Source organism: Ceratotherium simum, chromosome 33, assembly GCF_057802395.1.
Source record: "Ceratotherium simum simum isolate JZ-2026a chromosome 33, ASM5780239v1, whole genome shotgun sequence".
In the NCBI taxonomy this organism is placed as follows: domain Eukaryota; kingdom Metazoa; phylum Chordata; class Mammalia; order Perissodactyla; family Rhinocerotidae; genus Ceratotherium; species Ceratotherium simum.
The window spans coordinates 5,199,388-5,224,100 of NC_141932.1; the positions used below are offsets into that span (position 1 = coordinate 5,199,388).

The 24,713-nt window shown below is 58.3% G+C and overlaps 1 protein-coding gene across 1 annotated transcript; it reads left to right on the forward strand.

Annotated features, from left to right (window-relative positions):
- Window positions 1–1,147: 1,147 nt before the first annotated feature.
- Window positions 1,148–24,206, forward strand: PPP1R12C (protein phosphatase 1 regulatory subunit 12C). The gene is given in 23 exon segments (XM_087421115.1): window positions 1,148–1,298; window positions 1,300–1,528; window positions 5,540–5,670; window positions 5,751–5,869; window positions 13,587–13,746; window positions 17,249–17,393; window positions 17,486–17,560; window positions 19,148–19,221; window positions 19,300–19,427; window positions 19,567–19,640; window positions 19,903–20,061; window positions 20,143–20,210; window positions 20,827–20,961; window positions 21,169–21,259; window positions 21,764–21,847; window positions 21,923–21,983; window positions 22,139–22,224; window positions 22,312–22,352; window positions 22,437–22,530; window positions 22,703–22,807; window positions 23,192–23,242; window positions 23,409–23,459; window positions 23,555–24,206. Coding segments are annotated over 23 exon segments (2,325 nt in total). The 5' UTR covers window positions 1,148–1,221; the 3' UTR covers window positions 23,642–24,206.
- Window positions 24,207–24,713: the final 507 nt, after the last annotated feature.

Sequence of the window (24,713 nt, forward strand, 5' to 3'; positions counted from 1 at the left end):
AGCGGGAGAAGGGAGGGCCAGTGAAGGCTCTGTGGGCGCTATCACTGTGGACCCGGCCCTTTGGATGCCTTTCCGGATGTGATCCAGGGGTTACCATCAGGGACTCTAGACTTCTCTTGCCTTTGAGCCTGATTTCTTGAGGTGCGTTGGGTCTCTGCCTAGGACCAACTGTGCTTTTAGGGGCGTGGCCCTGAGGACTACATTTCCCAGCGTGCTCTGAGGCTGTTGGCTGATTGCCATGACCTTTGTACCGCAAATTTTATTTTACAGCATGCCCTTGGCGGTCGCCCCGGGAGGCTGGGCAGCGAATTGTCTTGAGTGATTTCTGGGTTGGGGACTCAATTTCCCATGGTGCCCTAGTGTTTTCCACGACCTAGGGAATCCATTCATTCATTCATTCAAAAACTATTTTCGATCGCGTACTATTAGGCGCAGTTCTAGGTGCCGGGAATAAGGAGTGCACACTGACGAGACAAAAATCTCTGTCCTTCTGGGGCTTATTTCTAGTTGAAGGGAGCAGACAAAGCCAAAATAAATGAACTATATGGTATGAGGAAAGCTGATAAGGTGATGGAAAAATCAATTCTATACCTTTTAGGACTCCCCGGCTGTGGAGTCTAGTCCATTCCCTGCTAGGTCCCCTTGAGACTGTGTACTACATTTCCCAGCATGCCCTGGGGCACACCTGCAGCCTAGAGACTCCATTTCCCAGTGTTCCCCGGAGCACCCCGTCAATCAGGAGATTCTCATTTGACAAGTTGGAGCTGCGGACTTCCCAGTGTGCCTCAGGTCATACCGAGGCCAGAAGGCTGCCATTCGCAACTTTTGCTTGTAGACTCCGTTTCCCAGAGCTTCCCGCGGCCTCCCATAAGCAATTATCAGTCGCCTCTTCGGGCTGAGAACTACATTTCCCATTGCTCCCCGGAGCATCCCATTAAGCAGGAGATTTCAGTTTGACGCCTCGGATCTGCAGATTTCCCACTTTGCCTCGGGGCAGAGCGAGGCCGAAAATGTTGTCATTAGCAACTTCCGCTTATAGACTCCATTTCCCAGCGCGCCCCGGGGCGGCGTGGTGACGTCGGCGCGCCGGGCGGGGACCGGCGGATCCTCGGACGGGGCGAGGAGAGCGGCAGTTCCCGGCGGCCCCGGGTCGGGCGGGCGGCGGTGGCTGCTCTGTGGTCGGCGCTTGCTCGCTCGCTCGCGGGGCGGGCGGGCGGCGCGATGTCGGGCGAGGACGGCCCGGGGGCGGCGGCGGCGGCGGCCCGCGAGCGGCGGCGGGAGCAGCTGCGGCAGTGGGGGGCGGGCGGGCGCGGAGCCGGGCCCCGGGGAGCGGCGCGCCCGCACCGTGCGCTTCGAGCGCGCCGCCGAGTTCCTGGCGGCCTGCGCGGGCGGCGACCTGGACGAGGCGCGCCTGATGCTGCGCGCGGCGGACCCCAGCCCCGGCGCCGAGCCCGACCCCGCCGCCCCGCCGCCCGCCCGCGCCGTGCTCGACTCCACTAACGCCGATGGCATCAGCGCCCTGCACCAGGTCAGCGCCCCCGGCCCCTTCCGGGCCCTGATCCGACCTGGGTCTGCGCGCCCTCGAGCACCGTCCCTCCCCGGTCCGGAGGCACCGTTGCCGGAACTGGTGTGCGCCGTCGAGGCCGGCCCCGGTCCTTGCCATCCTGTGCTGATCCCCTCTCCAAGCACCCTTTCCCATCCCACCCACCTCGAGCTCCGCTCTTCCATTCGTGAGCCGCTTGACCTGGCCTTGGCCTTTGCCATCCAGCGCTGCCCTCTCCCTGGACCCGAGCCATTGCTGATGGCCTCCGTCCGGTCCATCTCACTGGTCCTGGTCGTTGTCGCTTCGCGCTGCCGTCTTCTGACCCTGAGCGCCCTTTACTAGTCTCGTCTGTGCCGCCTCCGCCGGTGCCGCCTCTATTCTGCCACCTAATGCTGCCGCCTCTTTCCCGAGTCCGTGCCACTTCTTCCAGCTCTGCCCCTGCCACCTCTTTCGGCAGCACTCGTACCTCCTCTGGCCTTCTGTTTCCCCCTTCCAGGCGGGTACCACTTTCACTGAGATGCGTTCTCCTCTTTCCTGGGCCTGTGCTTCTTCCTCCACTGGTCTCTGGTCTGGGCCACCTCTTTGGCTTGTCCAGATCCTTCCTTGCCACTTCTTTCAGGTTCCTTCTTCTCCCCACTCCTTCTCACCCTTGGTCTGTGCCATCTGTTGCTGTCTCAGGATGTCTTTCTTGAGCCACTGCCTTCTAGGTTCTGTACCCTTGAATTGGATGCTTCCCAGGTCTGGGTCATCTCCTGCTGTCTACCCCACCTCCTTCCACCCCATGCACTCTTAATTCTTCTGGGCCTGTGCCACCTCTTGCCTCCCACCATGGGCCTTTTCTCAGGGATGTTTCTCCTTCTCCAGGCACCTCCTTCTCTTCCCCTCTCTGCCCTTCCCTGAGCTAGGCCTGCGTTGTCACCCTTTTTTGTGGGCAACCTCAAAGCACCCACCTCTTCCTGGTTTGGGCCACCTCTCTACCCTCTGGTCGTCTTGCTTTCTTTGCCCAGATACCCTCTTCTTCTGTGGAGTTGGGCAGCTTCTCCATCCCATAGACTGTGTGATCTCTCTCAGTGCCTGTTATGTCCCATTTTCAAGGGTTCTAGAACCCTGTTAGTGCCGTCCGTCCACAGCTTGGGCCTGTGCTTTTCCAAGACACCCTGATCGTTGCCTCCAGTGTCCCTGTGTCCCAGGACCAGGGCCACCTTTTGCCCCAGGGTTCTCTCAGACTCTGGGTGCTTTTCTCTACCCCCACCACTCAATGGGACTCCGAGAGCCAGGACTGGCCACAGAGGAGCCTCCATCCCCACCTCTCCCCCTATCCCTGAGGCCATCGCCTTCCTAGTCTCTCGAAACTAGGCCAGTCCCCAGTCCTCTCCTCCCTGCCAGAACCCCTAGCGTTTGGTTCCTGATGCATCCGGAGAGGACCCTAGGAGGGAGAGGTTGGCAGGGGGGGCGGGGCATACTTGAGGAGGCCCACTTCCCAGGTCCCCAGGAAGAGGAGCAGTTCAGGAAAATAGTAGTGCTGATCTCAGCTCCTCAGCTCTGTGAGCTTGAATTAGTGTCTTTTCACGCCGTGTCTCAGTTTTCTAACCTAAAAAATGGGGCGAGTAGGCAGTCCCTCCCTGGCCAGGCTCTGGTGAAGGAGGGAGGCCTTGTGTGTGGAAAACTCCCTCAAGAAGCGCTGAAGGCATTAGGTTGGGGAGTGGGCGCCCTGGTGCTGCCCCTCCCTGCTTTCTCTTTCCGCACCCCGAGGCCTGGCCCCTCCAGAGGCCTCAGTGTGTTCTGGGACGTTTTCTTCCACCCAGAGGACGGTCCTGCTTCCCTGAGGCCTCGCGGGGTCTCAGAGCTTGGCAAGCCCAGGAGAGAAGCCTCGGCCCCAGTGTCTCTCTTCCTCCGCCACCCTCCCTGCCCCTGGCTCCCCTGGACCTTCCCTTTTCTTCAGGCCAAGCCCCATTCCCCAGCATCCCCCTTGGCCTAGACCCCACAAAAGGCGGCTCCAGCCTGGCTGTCAGGCTGCCGTTTCAGGTGGGATCTCTTGAGGCGAGCACTTGACAAACTCACTCTCCAGGGCTTTGCAGGAGGCCTGAAGGATTAGGGCGCCTGAGGTTCAGAGAGGGGAAGTTCCCGCCTCAGGTCACAGGGTCAGCAAGCGGGGCGGCTAGAGTTTGGGTCAGGCCTGGGTGTAGGGTGACCAAATCATGCTGGTTTGCCTGCGACTGGCCTGGTTTTAGCACTAAAAGTCCCGGGTCCCAGGAAATCCCCAGTCCTGGGCAAACTGGGACGGTGGCTCACCCCATCTGAGTGAGTGCTGGCCTGTGGTTTCTGTTCTCAGTCCTGCCTAGAACGGTCGCCAGGCATCAGCCACCTGCCCGGGTTGTGGCCCTAGGAGTTCTCAAGCCTCAGCCCCAAGCACTTGATGAGGCTGATACACTCTCTCCCCTCCCCGAAATTGCATTGTGAGTTAGTGGCTGGGGGTCTGCGGTCTGGAGTAGAAGGGTTGGGAGCCAGGATTCTTAGGTCTGAACAGGGAGGGTTGGGGGCCTGGACTCCCAGGTCTGAGGGAGGAGGAGGTGGGATCCTGGACTCCCGGGTCTGAGGGAGGAGGGGCTGGGGGTCTGGACTCCTGGGTCTGAGGGAGGAGGGGTTGGGGGTCTGGACTCCCCTGTCTGAAGGAGGAGGGGTTGGGCGTCTGGTCTCCTGGGTCTGAGGGAGGAGGGGCTGGGGGTCTGGTCTCCTGGATCTGAGGGAGGAGGGCCTGGGGGTCTGGACTCCTGGGTCTGAGGGAGGAGGGGCTGGGGGTCTGGACTCTGGCATCCCTGGTGCCCAGGCTTCAGGCATCTTTCACATGGATGCCTGTGCTGGGCCAGGTCCTTGAAAGGGAAAGGCCCATCTCCCTCCTTGCCCCCCCCATCGCCATGACAACCGGGTGGAAATAAACGGAGCCCAGAGTTCATCCCGTTCCCAGGGCACGTGTGGCCCCCCTCTCGCAGCCTGAGTTTCCATGACTTCATGCTCTTGGCCCTCGTAGCTTCCTCCCCCCTTCTCCAGATGGGCAGTTTTGGAGAGGTGAGGGAGTGGGGGGCTAATTTAGCCTGGGGACCCAGGAGTGCAGGTCCACCCCGCTCAGGTCCCAGTGCCCAGCAGTGTTTGCGTGTGCCCTGGGCTGAATCCTTTCTCCGCCCGCACGTGCTGTGCCATCTTCAGCAAGGGCTTTTATCTCCCGGAGCTTTGATTCTTCCTCCATAAATTAGAACCCTGACAGCGGGAGGATGAGGGAAGATGGCCCGGGGAAACCCCTTGGCTCAGCGCCCTGTGCACAGTAGGCCCTCAGTGCGCCGGCGCTGTGTCTCCTTGGGCCCCAGGCCCTGGGCAAACGCTAGTAGCCGTCTCTCCCACTTCAGGAGCCCTGCCCAGGACCCTCCCTCCCTCTCTCCCACGTTCCCGGGGATCTGTGACTTTACCAGCCCTGCGGCACAGCCTTGGGCCCCAGGGGCCCAGCTGTCTCCCCTCAGGGTGCAAGGCAGGGCCACGGTCAGTTCCTGGAGAGTATCTGTTGGGTCTGAGGAGGAGGGGCTGGGCCTCTGCCTTAGGTTCATCACCAGAATCCCCGTCCTGTCGGTGGGGACTGTGGGCTATGTCACATCTATTGAGCACCAGGATTCCCACACCTGGGTGTGAGGCCTCTCTTTCTTCTGTGTCCACTTCCTGTTTGCAGGGAGCTGGGAGCCTCTCATGGTCTCCACCGAGCTCTGGATGCTCGGCTGACCTAACCATTGGGAAGCCAGGGGAGTCTTAAACAGCCACGTGGTAGAGGGGCGTCCAGGGGCCGGGCTGGTGCCTTCCAGGGCCTACCGCAGGGCCTTTAGTGTCTTTTCCTTGAATGTCCCGGCCACTTGGCCCCTGGATCTCTCTCCTGGTCCCTGTCGGGAGTCCTGCCTTGCTGGACGTGCCGTGTCTGGACGAGGTGAGGGCCGACAGCCCTGTCCCCGCCCCCAGGCGTGCATCGATGAGAACCTGGAGGTGGTCCGCTTCCTGGTGGAGCAGGGCGCCACAGTGAACCAGGCGGACAACGAGGGCTGGACACCCCTGCACGTGGCCGCCTCCTGTGGTTACCTGGACATCGCCAGGTGAGGCGGGGGGAGAGTGGGCAGGACCCAGTGGGGGCTGGGGCTTAGATCCCTCAGCCCTGACCTCCCCCGACCCCCAGGTACCTCCTGAGCCACGGGGCCAACATCGCCGCTGTCAACAGCGATGGTGACCTGCCCCTGGACCTGGCCGAGTCTGATGCCATGGAGGGGCTGCTGAAGGCGGAGATCGCCCACCGAGGTGGGCCTCTGGGTGCTGCTGCGGTGGGGCGTGGGGGGGTCCTCCTCCCTGTGTCCTCGAGGTCTAGAGCTTGGGGAGCAGAGTGCTGGGGCTCAGAGGCCGGCTCCCCATTCCCTGGGACTCTGACTCTCTCTGAGCCTCAGTTTCCTTACCTGAGAAATGGGGGCTAAGTACCTCCCCAGGGTTGCTTGGAACATCACATGAGTAATTGGATAAAGGGCCTGTGCCACTGCTGGGCACAGAATAAGAGATCAAACTGGTATTGATCTGAATCATCATTTCACTGTCCAAGTAACTGAGGAAATGCAGGGGAGGAGTTGGGGGGCTCATCCGGGGGTCTGTTAGGTGAGATTGCAGGGACGCCCACTGCAAGTCTTCTCGGGAGTGTGTGCTGAGGGGGCAGTGGAGGAATGCAGGGGCTTCTGGGGGACTGGTCTCCCCATGCTCAGGATCACTGCACCCTAGGGGTCCTGGACCCCCCAAAATTCTGTCTGGCCGTGTTCTTCTTTTAGGGAGAGCATATGTTGCTTCTAGCAGATTCTCAGAGGGGCTTGTGACCACCTCCCCCGTCACACTAAAAATAGCCACCGAGGACCTGCTGACACGCAGGGCGCGTGGGGAGGGCTGTGGTCTGACTGCCCGGGAAGCAGAGGACGCGGGGGCAGGTTGGGGGGGGGACGTGTAGTGGCGTCATCGGGTCTCTGGGGCTGTGTGACACCCTCGGGACCCCACCGGAGCCCTGGGTCACAAGTGTGGCTTCTGGAGTCCGACTTTCTGGGTTTGCATCCTGGCTGTGCGGGTGACGGGCTTGTTCATAGAGTGACAATGGCGGCAGCACTGCCTCGCGGGGTGGGGGTCGGGGCTCAGTGAGGCGGTGGATGAAAAGGTGTGAGCGTGGGCCGGCCCGGTGGCGCGAGCGGTTAAGTGCGTGCGCTCTGCTGTGGTGGCCCGGGGTTCGCCAGTTCGGATCCCGGGCGCGCACCGACGCACCACTTGTCAGGCCAGGCTGTGGCGGCATCCCATATAAAGTGGAGGAAGATGGGCACGGATGTTAGCCCAGGGCCAGTCTTCCTCTACAACAACAAAAAATAGAGGAGGGTTGGCAGATGTTAGGTCAGGGCCGATCTTCCTCAAAAAAAAAAAAAAGAAAAGAAAAGGTGTGAGCGTGGGGCCGCAGGTCTGGAGGACCATGTAGGAAGTAAATGATGAAAGATGGATACGGGGAGTCTGGGGTGACGCCCACAGTCCCGGCTTGGCTCTTGTTGCCTTGCGGCCGGCCTGGATGGAAAGGCTAAGGGCCTGGCCTCGGCAGGTCAGGTGAGAGAGCCGTGCGGGGTGCAGAGGCACTGGCGGGGCTCATGGAGGTGCCGGGAGTCTGGCCCCCTGCCTCAGTTAGAGTAGGGGGGTGAGTAAAGCAAGGGCAGCCCTGGGCTTTTCTCCCTCCTCCTCCACCTTTTGTTTTGAAAACCTTCAGACCTAGAGAACGGCGGTGCCGGTGGTTCAGCGAGCACCGCGTGAGCCTCGCTGAGGCGCAGCAGGGGTTGATAGCAGCTTCATGGAGACGTAACTCCGTCCGCACACTTCGCCCCTCGGAAGGGTATGGCCCAGGGGTTCTGTGAGTCTCCACCGTGGTGTGCATCCATCACCTCATCCACTTGAGATGACTTTGATCACCCCAAAACACACCCCGCACCCCTTCACCCTCAGCCCGCTCCCCGTCCCCTCAGCCCTAGGAAACCACCCGGCGGCTTGCTGTCCCTATGGATTTGCCTATTTTGGACGTCTCGTTTAAATGAGGTCACACGGTATAGACTCAAAAACTCAAAGTTTTCAGCTTTTTGACACACTTGTGTGCACCCCCCCATCCCGCCCCACATAAATACTCCTCTTTTTTTCTTTCCTTCCTTCCTTTTCTTCCCTGCTTTCCCTTTTTATTTTTCTTTCTCTCCCTCCTTGTCTCCCTCCCTCGCTCCCTTCTCTCTTTCCTGAACCATTTTTTTTTTAAAGATTTTATTTTTATTTATTTCCCGCCCCAAAAACCCCAGTAGATAGTTGTATGTCATAGCTGCACATCCTTCTAGTTGCTGTATGTGGAACGCGGCCTCAGCATGGCCGGAGAAGCGGTGCGTTGGTGCGCGCCCGGGATCTGAACCTGGGCCGCCAGGAGCGGAGCGCGCGCACTTAACCGCTAAGCCACGGGGCCGGCCCTTTCCTGAACCACTTTGAGAACGTTTAGCAGACACTGGAGCCGGTGTCTCCCAGCACAAGGACACTGATAACCACATGGGGATGTAGCGTCATTTCTCTCCTGTCGGTGTCAGGACCCGTGTGACCCATGAGATGTTCTAGCCTCCCCCTCTCTCGCCCTGCACTTGGTTCTCACGTCTCCCGGGTCTCCCTGCGTCTGGAACAGTCCTCGCTTCCTCTCCCTCCCTTGTTTTCCTCACAGCGACCCTCGGCTTGGACGTGGCTGTTCTTTCACGATGAGATTGAGTTCTGCATTTTTGGCAGGAACTTGTCAGTATGTCACTCCGGGAGACAGGCGCAGTCTGTCTGCCCCATTACTGGTTACTGGTGATGTTAACCTTGAGCTGCTTTCGGGGGCGTCGGCCAGGTGGCTGTATGCTCTACGGGAAGACGTCTTCCTCCCTTTGTGATTAAAAAGCAGTCTGCAGGGCGATGCTTGGAGGCTGCTTCTGTGGGTCTCCACCTGGAGTCCCCAGATCCTGGGGACACAAGAATGGTCACCAGGGGGTCCCTGAGCTCTCAGACATTCTGCGTTTTTCTGCAGGAATCGCCCATAGCTCGCATCAGCTTCTCAAAGGGGTGCATGTTCCCCTTCTGTGGGGCGAGGAGGTTAGGGGGATATTGGCTTGTAGGGCCAGCCAGGCACAAAGGAAACCACTGGAAAGACCCTCGGCTGCACTGCTGTGGGGGACACCGCTGCACCTGCTCTTCTGGATTCCCAGGGCCTCTGCTGACACGTCTCCATGACACTCGCCTTCACGTGGACGCCCCAGCGGAGTGTGGGCAGCGGAACCTGGGTCTCAGGCTGCACCAGCGGCAAGGAGGGCATGAGGGACACATGTCTAGAGGACAGAGAACCCCCAAGCATGCTGGGCGTCCAGATGGGTGCCGGCTACAGTGTAACCCTGGCAGCCGCCAACACCAGGGCCTGGAGCGAAGACAGTGCCAGTGATGGAGGTGGACGGAGGCCGGGGGCTCCAGGAAGGGAGGCGTGCTCACTGTGGACGCTGCCTCATGCTCGGCTTCCTGTTTCTTGGGCCGCTTCACCGCCCCGCCTCACTTACTGTGTCTCTCTCTGAGTCTGCTGTTCACTGAGAGGATCTAATCTGCTCAGCAGTTACCCGGGGCACACCTCTCGTCCAGCTGGAAGGCCTCTGGTCCTCTTGGCTCAGCTGCTGACATAGGCACAACTCTGCAGGTACCAGAAACCCATTGCAGCCTGCCTCAGGCCAAAGAGGCGGTTTATGCACCCATGTTCACAGTAGCATTATTCACGGTAGCAGAAAGGTAGAAGCAGCCCAGATGTCCATCGACGGATGAATGGACCGTGTGTGGTACGTGCATAAGGTTCAGCCTTAAACAGGAAGGAAATTCTGACACATGCCACAGCATGGATGAACCTGGAGGACATTGTGCTCAGTGAAATAAGTCAGGCACAAAAAATGCAAATACTGTGATTCTACTTATATGAGGAATTTGACTATTTTAGTCAAATTCACAGAGACAGAAAGTAGAGTAGTGGTTACCAGGGGCTGGGGGGAGGGGAGAATGAGGAGTTGTTGTTTAGTGGGTACTGAATTTCAGGTTTGCAAGATGAAGAGAGTTCTGGAGATGGATGACAGGGGTTGCATGACAGTGTGAATGGACTTAACACTACTGAACTGTGCACTTAGAAATGGTTAAGATGGTAAATTTTATGTGTATTTTACAACAGTTTTGAAAAAGAAAGACAATTTATGGGCTTATGTAACTGAGGTCTAGGAGTTATATGGACTTCAGGCACAGTTTGCTCCAGGGGCACAAACAAAGTCAAAGTCATCTCTACGTCACTCTGCTGAACTCTACTCTGCTGAACTCTGCTCAGCTCGGCATTGGCTTCATTCTTTTTTTTTTTTTATAATTTTATTTATTTATTTATTTTTTCCCCCAAAGCCCCAGTAGCTAGTGGTATGTCATAGCTGCACATCCTTCTAGTTGGTGTATGTGGGACGCGGCCTCAGCATGGCCGGAGAAGCAGTGCTTCGGTGTGCGCCCGGGATCTGAACCCGGGCCGCGAGTAGCGGAGCGCGCGCACTTAACCGCTAAGCCACAGGGCCGGCCCCTTGGCTTCATTCTTACGCAGGTTCTCTCAATGAGGTACTTAGCATGGCTCTCAACAGTGCAGGCTGATATCTCAGCTGAACTAGAACTAGGCTTCCTCAATAGTCCCAGCCACAATCCTCTGTGTAACGCTCATTGCTCCACATTGGTCACAAGCCAGCCCCCGAGCCAATCACTGTGGCAAGGGGGATGGCCAGGTCCGGTGATGTGGCCACCCATGGAGCCAGGCTGTGGGCTCAGTCACATCAGAACCACATGGGGTGAAAGCAGCCTTGAGGAAAATGAAGACGTTATGAAGGAGGGAGAACGGATGCCAGCAAGTCCAAGCAACAACTCCCCTACAGATGCTGTTCCCACAGCCCAGGCCTCAGGGGCAGCCCTCAGGGACACTGTGTCCTGCACGGACAGGACCCTCTGGCCACTTTGCTCAGAAGAGCTGTGGTTGGACCCAGAGGGACCTGGAGCTGGGCGGGAAGGAAACTTGAAGTGTTTCTGAAACATTTGAAGCAATCCCACTTGGAATGCCCGCATCCAGGACAGATGGACGAGGGGGAGTTCCTCTCCAAGACAGGCGGAACAGACATTCGACAGCTCCAGGCTGGCGGGGCTGGAGCGACGGGCACTGTTATTTCTGGCTGGCGGAATGTTGGCGATCACAGCCACTTGGGGAAACAGCTGGACATCATGGATTATAGCTGATGATCCACGTTCCCCGTGTCCTGGCTGTTCCACTCCTAGGTCACCCGAGAGAGGCTCTCCCACCCGCAGACAAGAATCTTCATCACAGTATTGTTTGCGGTTGTGAGAGGTTGGGGCCTACGCCAAAGGGAGAACGGATAAATTAGGGGTCTAAGCAGGGGTTCGGGCAACTTTTTCTGTGAAGGTCTGGACAGTAAGTATTGTAGGCTTTGAAGGACGCACTGTCATGTTGCAAGTACTCAGACCACTCCACCCTGCTGCAGTAGTGGGGAAGACAGCCAGGGATGATATGTAAATGAGTGGGCATGGCCGTGTTCCAATAAAACTTTATTTACAAACAAAGGTGGCTTTCCAGGATAGGCAAATCCATAGCGACGGGAAGTAGATTGGTGGTTGCTAGGGGCTGGGGGAGGGCGGTCCCGGGAGTGACTGCTTAATGGGTTTCGGTTTGGAGAGATGAAAAAGTTCAGGAACTAGATAGGCTGGATGGTTGCACAACATGGTGAAGGTCCTAAGTGCCACTGAATTGTACATTTTAAAATAGGGAAATTGGTAAATTTTATGTTGTCTTTATTTTACCACCACCACCACAAAAAAAGTGAAAACCAAACAGGTGGCCTGCACCCACAGGCTGTACTTTGCCAACCCCCATCAAGAGCTGTTAATAAACACAGGCAAATCTCAACAAAAAGCAAATTGTGGGACGCGTGTAAACATGCCCAAGAGGACTGACTGGTTGCTGAATGAAAAGTCAGTAAACTCCACCCTTCCCCTCCCTGAAGTAAGGCCCATTCAGCCCGAATAGAATTGAATGTAGGTGGTTCCCTTTAAGGAAGTGGGGGAGGGGGAGGGGGGGCAGGTCCCTGAGTCCCCAGCTCCCTCCCGGCCTCTCCACCCCAGCCTGGGCTTGCAGGATGGGCCCTAACCAACCAGACATTCCTGGAAGAGCTGCCACCGTCCAGTCCCCGCAGCCGGGAGACCCAGAGGTGATCCCATTGGTGTGTAGGCCCGGGTGCTCAGGTGCCACCAGGTGGCGCCAACGCGCAGCCCGGACCTGAACGGATTTGGTCCTGCAAGGGGAGGCTAACGCCAGCTCAGTCTGAGGGGACCCCATGGATAGCATTAGGGCAGAAGTTTACAATACTATATGTAGCAAGGATATAACAAAATACACGTTGATGAAAGCAAACTTGTGATGGTGGTTACCTCGGGGGCCGCAGGGAGCGGGATGAGATCAGCGAGAGTCACATGGGGGCCTCTGTTGTCTCTGTCATATTTTAATTGTTCAAGCCCAGTGGCAGTACATGGGGTTCTTTGCCAGTGTGTCCAGTGGAAAGCCAGTGTGAGGCACAAGTGTGATTGAAAATTTTCAAGTAATGCATTTAAAAAAGGAGAAAAGTGAAATTAACTGTAGTAATATATTTTATTTAACCCCGTATATCCAAAACATTATCATTCCCATATGTAATCAATATAAAAAAACTAGTCATGAGCTGCTACACAGTTTTCTTCATCCTTTGAAATCCAGCTTGTATTTTACGTTGACGACACATCTCAGTTCGGACTGGCTACATTTCAGCTGCTCAGTAGCTCATGTGGCTGGTGGCTGCTGAGCAGGACAGCTCAACTCCATACAGCACTTTGATAAGTGAGAAATTTCACAGTTGAAAAAATAATAGATGAGCAGCCGGCCCGGTGGCGTAGTGGTTAAGTGCGTGCTCCGCTTTGGAGGCCCGGGGTTCGCAGGTTTGGATCCCGGGCGCGGACCCACGCATCATTTATCAAGCTGTGCTGTGGCAGTGTCCTGTGTCTAATGTAGAGGAAGATGGGCACGGATGTTAGCCCAGGGCCAATCTTCCTAAAAAAAAAAAAAAAAAAAGGACAAAAATAAACTTCCCAGGAGAAAGATTGAATATTCTCTAGGAAAGACCATTATTTCGACTCCTGTCTCAATAGTTTATAGCATGCAAAATACAGACTCTCAGTGACAGTCAGTAGGTAATCCAGCCTCAACAAAGCTGCCTGTTTTGATCCAAACTCAACTTATATTTAATTTAAAGTCATAACTTGTTTTTTGCGTCTGTAAATGCAGTACAGTGTTCTGTGCAACCACTTGGATGCAGTGAAACTGACTGATGTGGAAGCTTGCTTGCCTCTTCCCGGATTGTTCTGGGTGATAGCACAGCCGGGAGCAGGATTGGCACCTGGGTAGGAGAGAGGCTGTTGCCCCAGTGACATGGACGCTTTGTTTAGTGGCTGTTTGCTTGGTTTATCCTATTCACGAGTGGTGAAAGTGACAGTGGTGACAAAATGCATGCAGACACTGGGCCAAGGATTGTATCGGTAGTGATAGGAAGTGTTAGATGTCATCAGATGCTGGATTTGCTCAATAAGCTTCAGGTTTTCTACCTAAAAATAATGATAAAGATGATGCTCTGGTTGAAGCAGGAAAAGGCCCGTGATCTCTATTCTCCTAACTCCCAGCAGTGACTCGGAGACCCTTAGCGGAAGCCTGGGCTGCACAGAGCATGGTTGGGAAGTCACTGAGCTAGTCCAGGCCTCTGAGTCCCAGAGGAGCACACAGAGAGGGACTGGGCAAGGCACAGGGGCACAGCCCTGTGCTTCCTGGACCTTGGGGTGAGTCCACCTGTTACCCCTTCTCTCCTCCCAGGTGTGGATGTGGAGGCAGCCAAACGGGCCGAGGAGGAATTGCTGCTTCACGACACAAGGTGCTGGCTGAACGGGGGCGCCATGCCAGAGGCCCGGCACCCCCGCACAGGGGCCTCTGCCCTGCACGTGGCCGCTGCTAAGGGCTACATCGAAGTGATGAGGTGAGCTGGGCTGGTGTAGACCAGACCCTCCCTTTTCCCCTGCACCTTGCAGTGGGCTGGTCGGTTCTTTTGTGCTCTTACACCTTCCTGTGGATTTTGTCCATCCTGGCCTTTTCTCGTTTATGTACCTGAGGCTATGTATTTCCCTCTAAATACAGCCTTAGCTGCACACACAAGTCTTGGTGTGTAGTTTTCATTGTTATTCAGTTTAAAACATTTTCCAACTTGTAGTATTCTTTCTTTGACCCAGGGATTATTTAGACATATGTCTTTAATTTCCAAATACATGGGATTTTGCAGTCATCATTTTATTATACTCGTTTCCCAGCTTAATTGACAGTGGTCCGAGACGGTTCTGTATGATTCCAGATTTCTTTTTTTTTTTTTCCCTCCCTTTTTCTCCCCAAAGCCCCAGTGGATACTTGTATGTCATAGTTGCACATCCTTCTAGTTGCTGTATGTGGGACGCCGCCTCAGCATGCCTGGAGAAGCGGTGGGTTGGTGCGCGCCCAGGATCCGAACCCGGGCCGCCAGTAGCGGAGCACGCCCCCTTAACCGCCAAGCCACGGGGCTGGCCCCTGATTCCAGATTTCTGAAATTCCCTTGAGGTTTGCTTTATACCCCAGTTGTGTAAGCTGGAAAAGAACTGTGTTGTCAAATATAGTGTTCTATATAGGTTATGAGGTCAGCTCTGTAGTCGTGCTATTTGAATCTTCTTTGTCCTTAGTGATTTTTTTCCCATCTGCTTATTCTGTCAGTTACTGTGAGAGGTGTGGTAATGATTGTGGAATGATTAAGGAATCCCACTATGATTGTGGATTTTTCCTGTTTCTCCTTGTGGTTCTGTTGAATTTTATGTTTTCTATTTCAAGGCCAGGCTATTTGGTGCATATATCTTTTATAATTTTATTTATTTATTTTTCCCCCAAAGCCCCACTAGATAGTTGTATGTCATAGCTGCACATCCCTCTAGTTGCTGTATGTGGGACGCGGCCCCAGCGTGGCCGGAGAAGTGGTGTGTCAGTGCGCGCCCGGGATCCGAACCTGGGCCGCCAGCAGCGGAGCGCACGCACCCAACCGCTAAGTCACGGGGCCGGCCCAAGTGCATATATCTTTTAGGTCGTTAGAGTACATATTCCCTTCCTGTCACTCTCACCTCAGTCTTCTCCGTGTTTGGCTGCCTCACCCCTTTCTGTTGGGGTAGTTGGTTTCGGTCCGCATCTCAGGCTCCCGGCTCTCTCTAATTCCTCCCTCTCTCTTTTTTGTGATGTTACGCTTTATTTTTAGTGTGAAAATGGAGTTAAGATGAATCCCTCCATCTCTGCTGCCCTCTGTGTTGAATTTCGAGGCAGGTTTTCCAGTGAGGTGCGTAAGATGACCCCTGACAGCTCCAGGCTCATGTCCTGGCTGCTTCACCTGCTGTGACGTAGAGCACCTCGTCCTCCATAGTTGCAGCAGAGCTCCTGGGTCTAACAGGCTGCCTTAGGCACCTGCCCGTCCCAGAGCCGACCCCTGTGGCAAGGGGCTGGGATACTCTAAAGGGTCAGGCCCAGTGATGTGCCCAGCCCTGGAGGCCGTGCCCTCTTCTGCCCATGGCCTTCGCCCCTGAATCTCAGGTGGCTGCTTTGTCTCCTGCCATTGAATCTGCATCCCAGCCAGCAGGAAGGAGGAGAGGGCAAAGGGAGCAAATTCTGTTCCTTTTAAAAGAATAATCCAGAAGTGGCACACACACATAAGGCTGACATCCCATTTGCCAGATCCTACTCACCTGGCCATTCCTAGCTACAAAAACTGGGAGATTCCTCTTCAGCCAGTTGGCCGAACGTGTCCAGTGAAAGTCGGGAGCTATTATTAAAGGGAGAAGGAGAGTCGATATTTGTGGGCAGCCTCATTCTCTGCCTCAGAACTGAAACGCTGTGGGCTTAGAAATATTCACGGATCGTAACTTCATTCCCGCCCTTAGTGTGGGTTTGTGTTTACAGCCAAGTCTATTGACTGCGTGTTTAAGAGAACATAACTGGTGTTCTCCTCATTAAAGAGAAGTGGCAGAGTAGAGGTATACATTTGTTTGACATCATTCACCCACCACTTACTTACTGAGCACCTGCTGTATGCCAGGCAGTCTTCTAGGGGCTGGGGATACGGCGGCAAATGAGACCGATCTCGTGTGCAGCTCCCAGCCTCGTGGGGGGACAAACAGACAAGGGACCAAGGACGCAGTTCACACAGACGGCCCTCAGTGCTTAGAGTGGGGCTCGCAGCCTCCACACCAGTGACGTGGGGACAGATAACTCTGGGGGGCGTCCTGTTCATCGCATCCTGACCTCTGTCCCCTAGATGCCGGTCATGACAACCGAATGGTCTCTGGACGTTGCCACATGTCCCCTGGGGGTCAGCGTGGCTCCTGTTTGAGAACCACTGGCCTGGAAGGACATAAACAGGGTGATGGGAGAAGGCGAGTGTGGCGGGGGAGCGGCCCCCGTGAGATTTGGGGGTCTCCATGAGATGAGAAGGTGGTGGCTGTGCTGAGAAGGGGTAGCTGTGTGAAACGCTGTGACACCCCAAGAACACACGCCCACCAGGGAGAGAGCAGCGAGGCAGGGCGCGAGGCGGGCGCACCTGGGGGATAGCGGGACACCCAGCACGGTGGAGCAGAGTGAGCTCGGGGGAAGGTGTGGCGAGTCAGCGGGGCCACACAGGACTTTTTGTTTAAAAGGGTCTTTCTGAGATCTCTCATCTCCATCGTCTCCCAGCAGCTTTGCTCTTTCTCACTGACAAGGAACTTAAGCCAGCTCTAAAGGCAGGCACGTCTGCCCTGGGCCAAGTGTGCAGAATTGCCCTGGCCTCTCACCCTGCCTTCCCCCAGATCCCGCGGTCTAAGGTGGTGATTATCTCCCGGAACAGAGTCGTTAAGCCAGCGTTTCTCAGCCTTGGCGCTAGTGCATTTTGGACCGGATCATTCTTTGCTGTGGGGCCGTTCTCTGCGCTGTAGGATGTTTAGCAGCGTCCTTGGCACCATCCCACTAGGTGTTGCTGGCACCCACGCCTAAGTGGTGACAGCCGGAAACGTCCCCAGACACTGCCACATGTCTCCTGGCGGGCAGCACCGTGCCGGTTGAGAATCACTGCTCTAGGCCAGCCCGCTTCCCAGGACACTGCTGCCTCGAGGCCGCCCCTTCTGGGGGCTCATCCTTCTCATAGGCTTGGGGACTGGGGGAGCCCCCACCCCCCCTCCTCGGGGGCTCATGTCAAGAGTTGACCCCTGCAGATACAAGGAGCAGGGTTCCAGAGGCCAGCTGCTGGGCCAGGGGAGGGGTGAAAGCTGGTGGCAGAGGGGGTCACTTGTGGGGAGGGGCTCAGGGCAGTGGCTCTTTACCACCGGGCCCAGGATCGTTCCAGTACGTCACGGCTGGTACCACTGCCACAGCACGGCCGGCCGATATCAGCCCTTGGCCCAGAACCCTTGTCTTGGTCCTTGACCCTGAGCCTCTCTGGCCCTCAGGCTGCTCCTTCAGGCTGGCTACGACCCAGAGCTCCGGGATGGGGATGGCTGGACCCCCCTGCACGCGGCGGCCCACTGGGGCGTGGAGGACGCCTGCCGCCTGCTGGCCGAGCACGGTGGGGGCATGGACTCACTGACCCACGCGGTGAGGGCCGGGGCGCCCGGACCCTGGCAGGGGCGGGGCAGGGAGGGCCCCGCACCTTCTCCATCATCTGCCCCTCCGCCTCCCCCACCCAGGGGCAGCGTCCCTGTGACCTGGCTGACGAGGAGGTGCTGAGCCTGTTGGAGGAGCTGGCCCAGAAGCAGGAGGACGTGAGTCTCAGAGGCTCCCTGCCCTCCTGTCAGCACCTCAGAGGCTGGGGAGGGAGGGCCTCCTTGTCCCCCAACCCCCCGACGCCCACTGCCTTGGGGACCCCCCGACGCCCACTGCCTTGGGGACCTGCTCCTCCAGCTGGTGACTGAGACCCCATGGAGGGCCATGAGGAGGGCACAGCCAGGCAGTCGGAGGAGGCACGGTGTGGGGCCCAGACAGACCTTGGGATGCAGATGGGGGTAGTCTGTCGGCTGGGCTGGGCCTTGTCACCCTGGGATGCCCCCAGCCAGCACCAGGCCAGGCTTGGTTGCCGGAAAAACGTGGAGTGAAGGGGTGAACAGCGTGGACTCGGACTCTGAATCCCGGCTCTGCCATGGATTTGCTGTGCGAGCTTGGGCTGGTCACTTAACCTCTCTGGGCCTCAGTTTCTTCATCTGTAAAATGGGGATAGTAGTGTACATACTTTGCTTTATGAGGGGTTATGCAAGCTGTTGTGTAGAGTATATATGATGTTGTGAGGAGTATATGTGTTACTGAACAAGAGCAGTTAGAACCCTGCCTGGCGTACAGTAAGCGCTCCTGGGTAGCAAGAAACATCTCCCGGGGCCTCTTGGGGGCCTGGCCCTCTACCTGGAGCTTCCGGTGAGTGGCAGGTAGGCAGAGACAGACCCCTCTGTTAAAGGTCGGCTGTGGCAATGTCGAGGGTGACAGACTCAGGAGAAAAGGTCCTGGTTCCGGCTTGGTGGACTCAGGACAGTGTCCCAGACCCGGGCCAGGCATGCGGGGTGCGGGAACAGCACAGGCAAAGGCTAGGGGGTGGGAACATACGTGGTGCCCAGAGGGGAGCGTGAGGCAGGGCCTGGGAGAGGGGCAGACCCTGAAGGGCCTTTGCGCCAGGCTTCGGAGCAGAGTGAGGTGATGGTGATGGGAGTCCTGGGGGATTTTTAGTAGGTGAGGCAGGGTCAGCTCTCGGCAGGTGGGAGCACAGATGAGGTGTGTACCTCTCCCCGCCTGAGGCATCTGGGAACACTTTCTGGATGAGATGGGTCCTCCAGCACTCGGGGTTTGCTAGGAGGGGCGGGGATGGCTGGCACTCCTTGCTGGGGACACTGCACAGGCTGGGAGGTGTGGCTGGGAACCCTCACCCGGTGCCACCAAGCTCTGTTGTGCCTGAGAGTGTGCAGTGAGGGAGGAGGAAGGGCTGCTGGGCCAGTGTCCAGGTGTGCCGAGAGGTCGGGGAGAAGTTTGAGCAGGTCGCCCCTGGGAGGTAGAGAGACCCCTCTGGGGTCGAGACCAGAGATGGGGAAGCCGGGAGGTGGCCTTGAGAACAGGTCAGTGGCGGGAGCATATGGGGACTCGCACAGGAGACCCAGGGCGCCGCCTCCTTCAGATGCTGTGTGGCCATCTGTAGGAAAACTCGAATGAGTCCACAGACCCTCCGTGCCCACCCCAGGAACTGAGCTCCCTGTAGTCAGAGCACCCACACAAGGCATGACCAGTGCATAAGCTCTCAATGTTGGGGACGTGGAACCCAGGAGGAGCCTGCACGTTCTGCCCTCCCCAGCAGCCCTCTTCCCTTCTTGCAGCTGCGGAACCAAAAGGAAGCCTCCCAGAACAGGGGCCAGGAGCCCCAGGTGCCCTCCGGCAGCAAACACCGACGGTACGTGGGGAGCCTGGGCGGGTAGAGGGGCTGGAGGCTCCCCAGGGCTTGGACCCCAACGCCCTCCCTTCCCACCAGGAGCTCCGTGTGTCGTCTGAGCAGCCGTGAGAAGATCTCCCTCCAGGACCTGTCCAAGGAGCGCCGGCCCGGGGGGGCAAGGGGACCCCCCATCCGGGACGAGGATGAGAGAGAAGAAGGCCCCACAGGTGAGGGGCCAGGGTCTCTGCTCCTGAATCTGGAGAGGAGGGCCTGGGGGCCCGGACTCCCAGGTCCGAGGGAGGAGGGGCTGGTTCTCAGAGGCAGCTGGTATATTCTTGTGACCTGTCCCGTCTTTCTGTACCATAGAGCCACCCCCTGCAGAATCCACAACCCTGAATGGAGTCTCCTCCCCGCCGCCCCACAGCCCTAAGAGCCCTATGGTGAGTCTGGATGCCCCAGAGGCCATGCTGGCCTGGGATGGTGGGGGAGGGAAGCCATGGAGCCTGTAACCCCTCGTTGGGGTAGGTAGGGTAAAGACTACAGTTCCCAGAATCCTCTGGAACAAGTGACTGCCTTTTTTGGCTGCTCCTGCCATGGGGGCTGATGGGAATTGTTGTTTGTTGTGGTCCTTCTGGAGGTAACATTGGAAGTCTCTGAGAAGAGAGACCCTGTCTCCATAACTGAGACCTTTCTCTCCCGCAGCGCCCCGAAGAGGTCCCCTTCTCGAGGCGCTTTGGCCTCTTGAAGACGGGGAGCTCTGGTGCCCTGGGTCCCGCAGACAGGTGGGGGGCCGAGGGCGCCCCCGGGGCTGGGCTGCAGCGCTCAGCTTCTTCCTCACGGCTGGAAGGGACCTCCACTCAGGTGAGTGGGGTGAGGGGCAGGGGAACAGGCCCTGCCTAGTGGAGGAGAATACCCCCCTCCCCTCCTCTCCTCTCTCCACAGGCCAGGGAGCCCCGTCTTGCCCGAATTACCCCCACCCCCTCCCAGAAGGTGCCCGAGCCCTGCGCTCTGTGAGTACCAAGGGTCCCTCGGGGTGGGAGGCAGCTCTGGGTCCCAACCTTGTCAGCGTGGTCCTAAACAAGTCCATTTTCTTTCTGGGGTCTGGTCCCTATCCACCCGTTCCGCCCCCGCCCCGGCCCCAACTCTGCCTGTTTGCCTTTTGCTGCCTCAAGTAAACGCTAATAGCAACACTTCCAAAGCCTCAGGGATCTGGGCTCCTGTGGCCCCGCTACCCTGTCTCCCACAGTCCCTCTCACGGGCACACCCCCACCCAGGGCCTGTGCTCCAGCCCCCCTCACACCCTCGGGGCTTGCTGCCTCCCTCCCCCAGGTCTGTGTTTAAATGCCAGCTTCCCCGTGAGGCCCACCGTGACTACCTGCTCACACGGCAGGGTTCTGATGGGGCCCCTGCCGTATCAGGTCCTTGTTTCTTTTCTCCGAGGTACTTATCCTCCTGACATGTTATATGATGTGCTAATCTCTTGATGGTTATTGTTTATTTTGCATCTTTCTGCTCAGATTTGACTCGTCGGGGCAGAGATATTTCTTTTGCTCACTGCTGTATCTCTAGTGCCTGGCACATAATGCAAGCTTGAGTAATATTTGCTGAATGATTGAATCCACACAGGTCTGAGATCTGCAGGTCTCCTCCCTTGGATAACGCCAGTCCTCCCTCCAGGATTCCACAGCCTGAATCCCCAGTGAAGCCAAATGTCCCCGCAGCCTCCGCAGCGCCCCCAGCAGACTCCCGGGACCGCCGGAGGTGAGGAGGCCAGGGGCCAGAAGCTGCTGTCGCCCCAGCTGGGAGAAAACTACATTACCCAGAAGTCCCTGGGGCTTTGGGTGGGGCTCCTAAGGGAGAGTTTGTCCCAGGGTCAGCTGGGAGTTGAAGTCCCTGACTCCCCCTAAGGGTGTCAGCCATGGGATGGGGACAAAGAACCCTCCTTGAGGTCGGAGGCCCTTCACTCAGGTCCTACCAGATGCCTGTGCGGGATGAGGAGTCTGAATCCCAGCGAAAAGCTCGCTCTCGCCTCATGCGCCAGTCTCGGAGGTCCACACAGGTATGGGGCATAGGATGAGGGGCTGGACTCCTTGGTCAGAGGGAGGAGGGGGCTGGGAGCCTGGACTCCCGGGTCTGGGGGGAGGTGGGGCTGGGAGCCTGGACTCCCAGGTCTGGGGGGAGGTGGGGCTGGGAGCCTGGACTCCCAGGTCTGGGGGGAGGAGGGGGCTGGAAGCCTGGATTCCCGGGTCTGAGGGAGGAGGGGCTGGGGGTCCCGACTCCTGGTTCTGAGGGAGGAGAAGCTGTGGGCCTGGACTCCTGGGTCTGAGGGAGGAGGGGCTGGGGGCCTGGACTCCCAGGTCTGGGGGGAGGAGGGGCTGGGGGCCTGGATTCCCGGGTCTGAGGGAGGAGGGGCTGGGGGCCTGGACTCCTGGGTCTGAGGGAGGAGGGACTGGGGGCCTGGAGTCCTGGGTCTGAGCGAAGAGTGTCCAGGGGCCTGGACTCAGGTCCTGAAGGGGCTGGGTCCTGAGTCCCTGGCCGGTTGTCTGCCCCCTCTCCATGCCAGGGTGTGACTCTGACCGACCTGAAAGAAGCAGAGAAGGCTGCAGGGAAGGCCCCAGAGCCAGAGAAGTCGTGCCTGCAGAGCCTGGTGAGAGGGGTCAGGTGACCGGGCAGTGGGTGGTACAAGACCCTCCTCCTCTGACCCCGTGCCCCTCTCCCACAGGACCCTTCCCGGCGGCCCCGAGTCCCTGGGGTCGAGAACTCTGATGGCCCTTCCCAGAGAGGTGAGGTCTAGTCTCTGGGAGGTTGTCCTCCTGGCCCACCTGATCCTTCCCGCTATAGTCTTCTTGGTTTCCTAGGGTCTTGGGCCCAGGGACCCTGACACCGCAGAGAGGGGCCCCTCCCCAGGTGCCTGGGCTGATTTCTGCCCCTCCCCCAGCAGAGGCGCCCGACGGGCAGGGTCAGGGACCACAGACCTCCAGGGAGCACCGCAAAGTCGGCAAGGAGCGGAGGGGGCCAGCGGAGGTGAGGGTGGGGGCAGGGGGCGAGCTGGGACTGTGGGCCGGCCAGTCTCCCCTACCGCATCTGGCTGAACCCCACCTCCGCCCACAGGGGGAGGAGGCAGAGCCGGTGGACCCCAGCCCGGAATCCAGGTACCAGGCGGGCAGGGAAGGGTTTGCGTTGTCTGTAGGGCCGTGGGGCGTGCCCCCTGACGCCCTACTCTGCCTCCACCCCAGCACTCTCAAGGGTGCCCCCTCATCCCGCAGGCAGCGGGATCTCAACCCCGAACCCGCGGCAGAATCGGAAGAGCCAGACGAAGGCTTCAGGAAGGTTCGCGATCCCGCCCCACGATCGGTGCCAAAACTAAGCCCCACGAGAGTCGGCCTTTACATACCTGCCCTCCTGCCCCCTGTGCAGTGGCTCTGCCTGCCCGACCCCCGCACCCCGCCTTCCGTCCCGGGCTGGCAGGCCTGACCGGTTTCCCTCCTCCCGGTGCCCCCAGCTGTACGCAGAGCTGCGCATTGAGAACGAGCGACTTCGCGAGGCCCTGACTGAGACCACACTGCGGCTGGCGCAGCTCAAGGTGGAGCTGGAGCGCGCCACGCAGGTGAGGGCGCCACGCAGGTGAGGGTGCCAAGGCCCTGGAGGTGGCCGGAACATGCCAGTGCGGGGCTCAGGACCCCTGGGTGGGGGAGCACTGGCAACGAGGGGTGGGGTCTGAGCTGGGCTCTGCCATCTGGGGGGCGGGGCTCGGGCCCCTGGGAGGTGGGGCCTGAGCAGCAAGGGGAGGGCCTGGGGGCGGGCCCGGTCTTCTGGGGGCGGGGCTTGAGTGACGAGCGGCAAGGCTGGTGGTGTTGAGCAGTGGGCAGCGAGGTCGGGGCCAGCCTGGAGCCTGGATTGCCTTCCCCCTCCCTGCCCTGCTGGTTGCCCCTTCTTGGCCACTGCAGTTTGGACGTTTCTCTGACCCCTGTGCTTTTTCCGTCTTCACCAGAGGCAGGAGCGCTTTGCAGAGAGGCCGGCCCTTCTGGAGCTGGAGAGATTCGTGAGTAGGGGCACCTGGAGTGGGGCCAGATGTGTCTCCAGCCTTACACGCCCATGCGGGGGTGGGTGAAGAGGGCCACACAGGCCTTCTAACATGCCCTCTGACCTTCCCCACCTTTCTCAGCGTTACTTGATCTTTGGCCCTCACCTTCCCCTGTTTATTCCAGGAGCGCAGGGCCCTGGAGCGAAAGGCAGCTGAGCTGGAGGAGGAGCTGAAGGTGAATCTTAATGGGGCACTGTGGGCAGTGGGCGAGGGTGGGTAGTGGGTTCAGCCTGCCCAGGACCACCCAGCTGACCCTGTCCGATCCCACAGGCCCTGTCCGACCTCCGGGCTGACAACCAGCGGCTCAAGGATGAGAACGCAGCCTTGATCCGCGTCATCAGCAAACTCTCCAAGTGACTCTGGAGGAGGGCCTTCCCTGCACCCGTATTTATACAGCTGCTTCCGCCACACGCACCCCTTTCCTGTGTGAACACGAGTGCCAGGGCTCCCAGGGAGTCTCTGAGAAGCCATAACCTCCCCTGGGGACCTCCAGACTGAGGGCAGTACAGGGTCCCCAGGAGCCAAGGGGGGCCATCCAAGGCCAAGATGGAGGCAGGAGGTGAGCCAGGTAGAGGGATTTTGCTGAGGGGGGACCAGGGCTGGAGGTGGGACCAGGAAGGCACCGAGGACCAGGAAGTGCCAGGACCAGTAGCCAGGACCAGAGTGGCCGCCCGGAGGTGCCCCCTCACGTGTGTTGCCACCCCAGTCACCCCTCCCGCTCCTGAACAGGGATCCGAGAATGTGCCAAGAGTCCCGCCAGCCTCGGCCAGGAGGGCCTGTATATAGGGTCCGTGTGCAATAGGGAGGGATGTCTTCTATTTTTTGCTGCCCCCTCCCCGCCCACTGTCCGGGGCAGGGGGAGAAGGTATTTTCGAGACAAAGCACAGGCATCACAAATAAAAGTCGTGAAGTTGCCACTCAATGATGGCCCCCCACTGGAGGTGGGGTGCCACTTCTGTGCTCGGCCCGTGCGTGTCAGTGACCAAAACACAGGCCCGTGTGGGTGGGGTGCTGAGGGATGGGTAGCTGTGTGCTCACTGGGTGGGAAGGGGCTTCAGGAAAAGCCGGGGCTGACGTGCTCACTGCAGGGTGGCTTGGGCTGGGGCAGGGTCAGCCGAGGGGGACGAGGGGGCTGTGAATCTCAAGCTGGGGAACTTGGGTCTTAACCGTCAGTGGTTTTGAAACAGGTTGGAGTCAATTGCTACTATTTAAAATCTGGGGTAATTCACATATAGAAATCTGGAATTTGAGTTCTCTGAAAAAATAGGAAGCTGTGATGTTGTTAGCTCTTCAGTCCTGCATGGTAACAGTTGGCTGGAGCTGAGTAGGAGCCATCTTCTGAGATGGGGCATTCATTCATTCATTCATTCATTCATTCTTGGTCATATTCTACTTGCCTGGCCCTATCCTAGCTGTTGGTGATACAGTA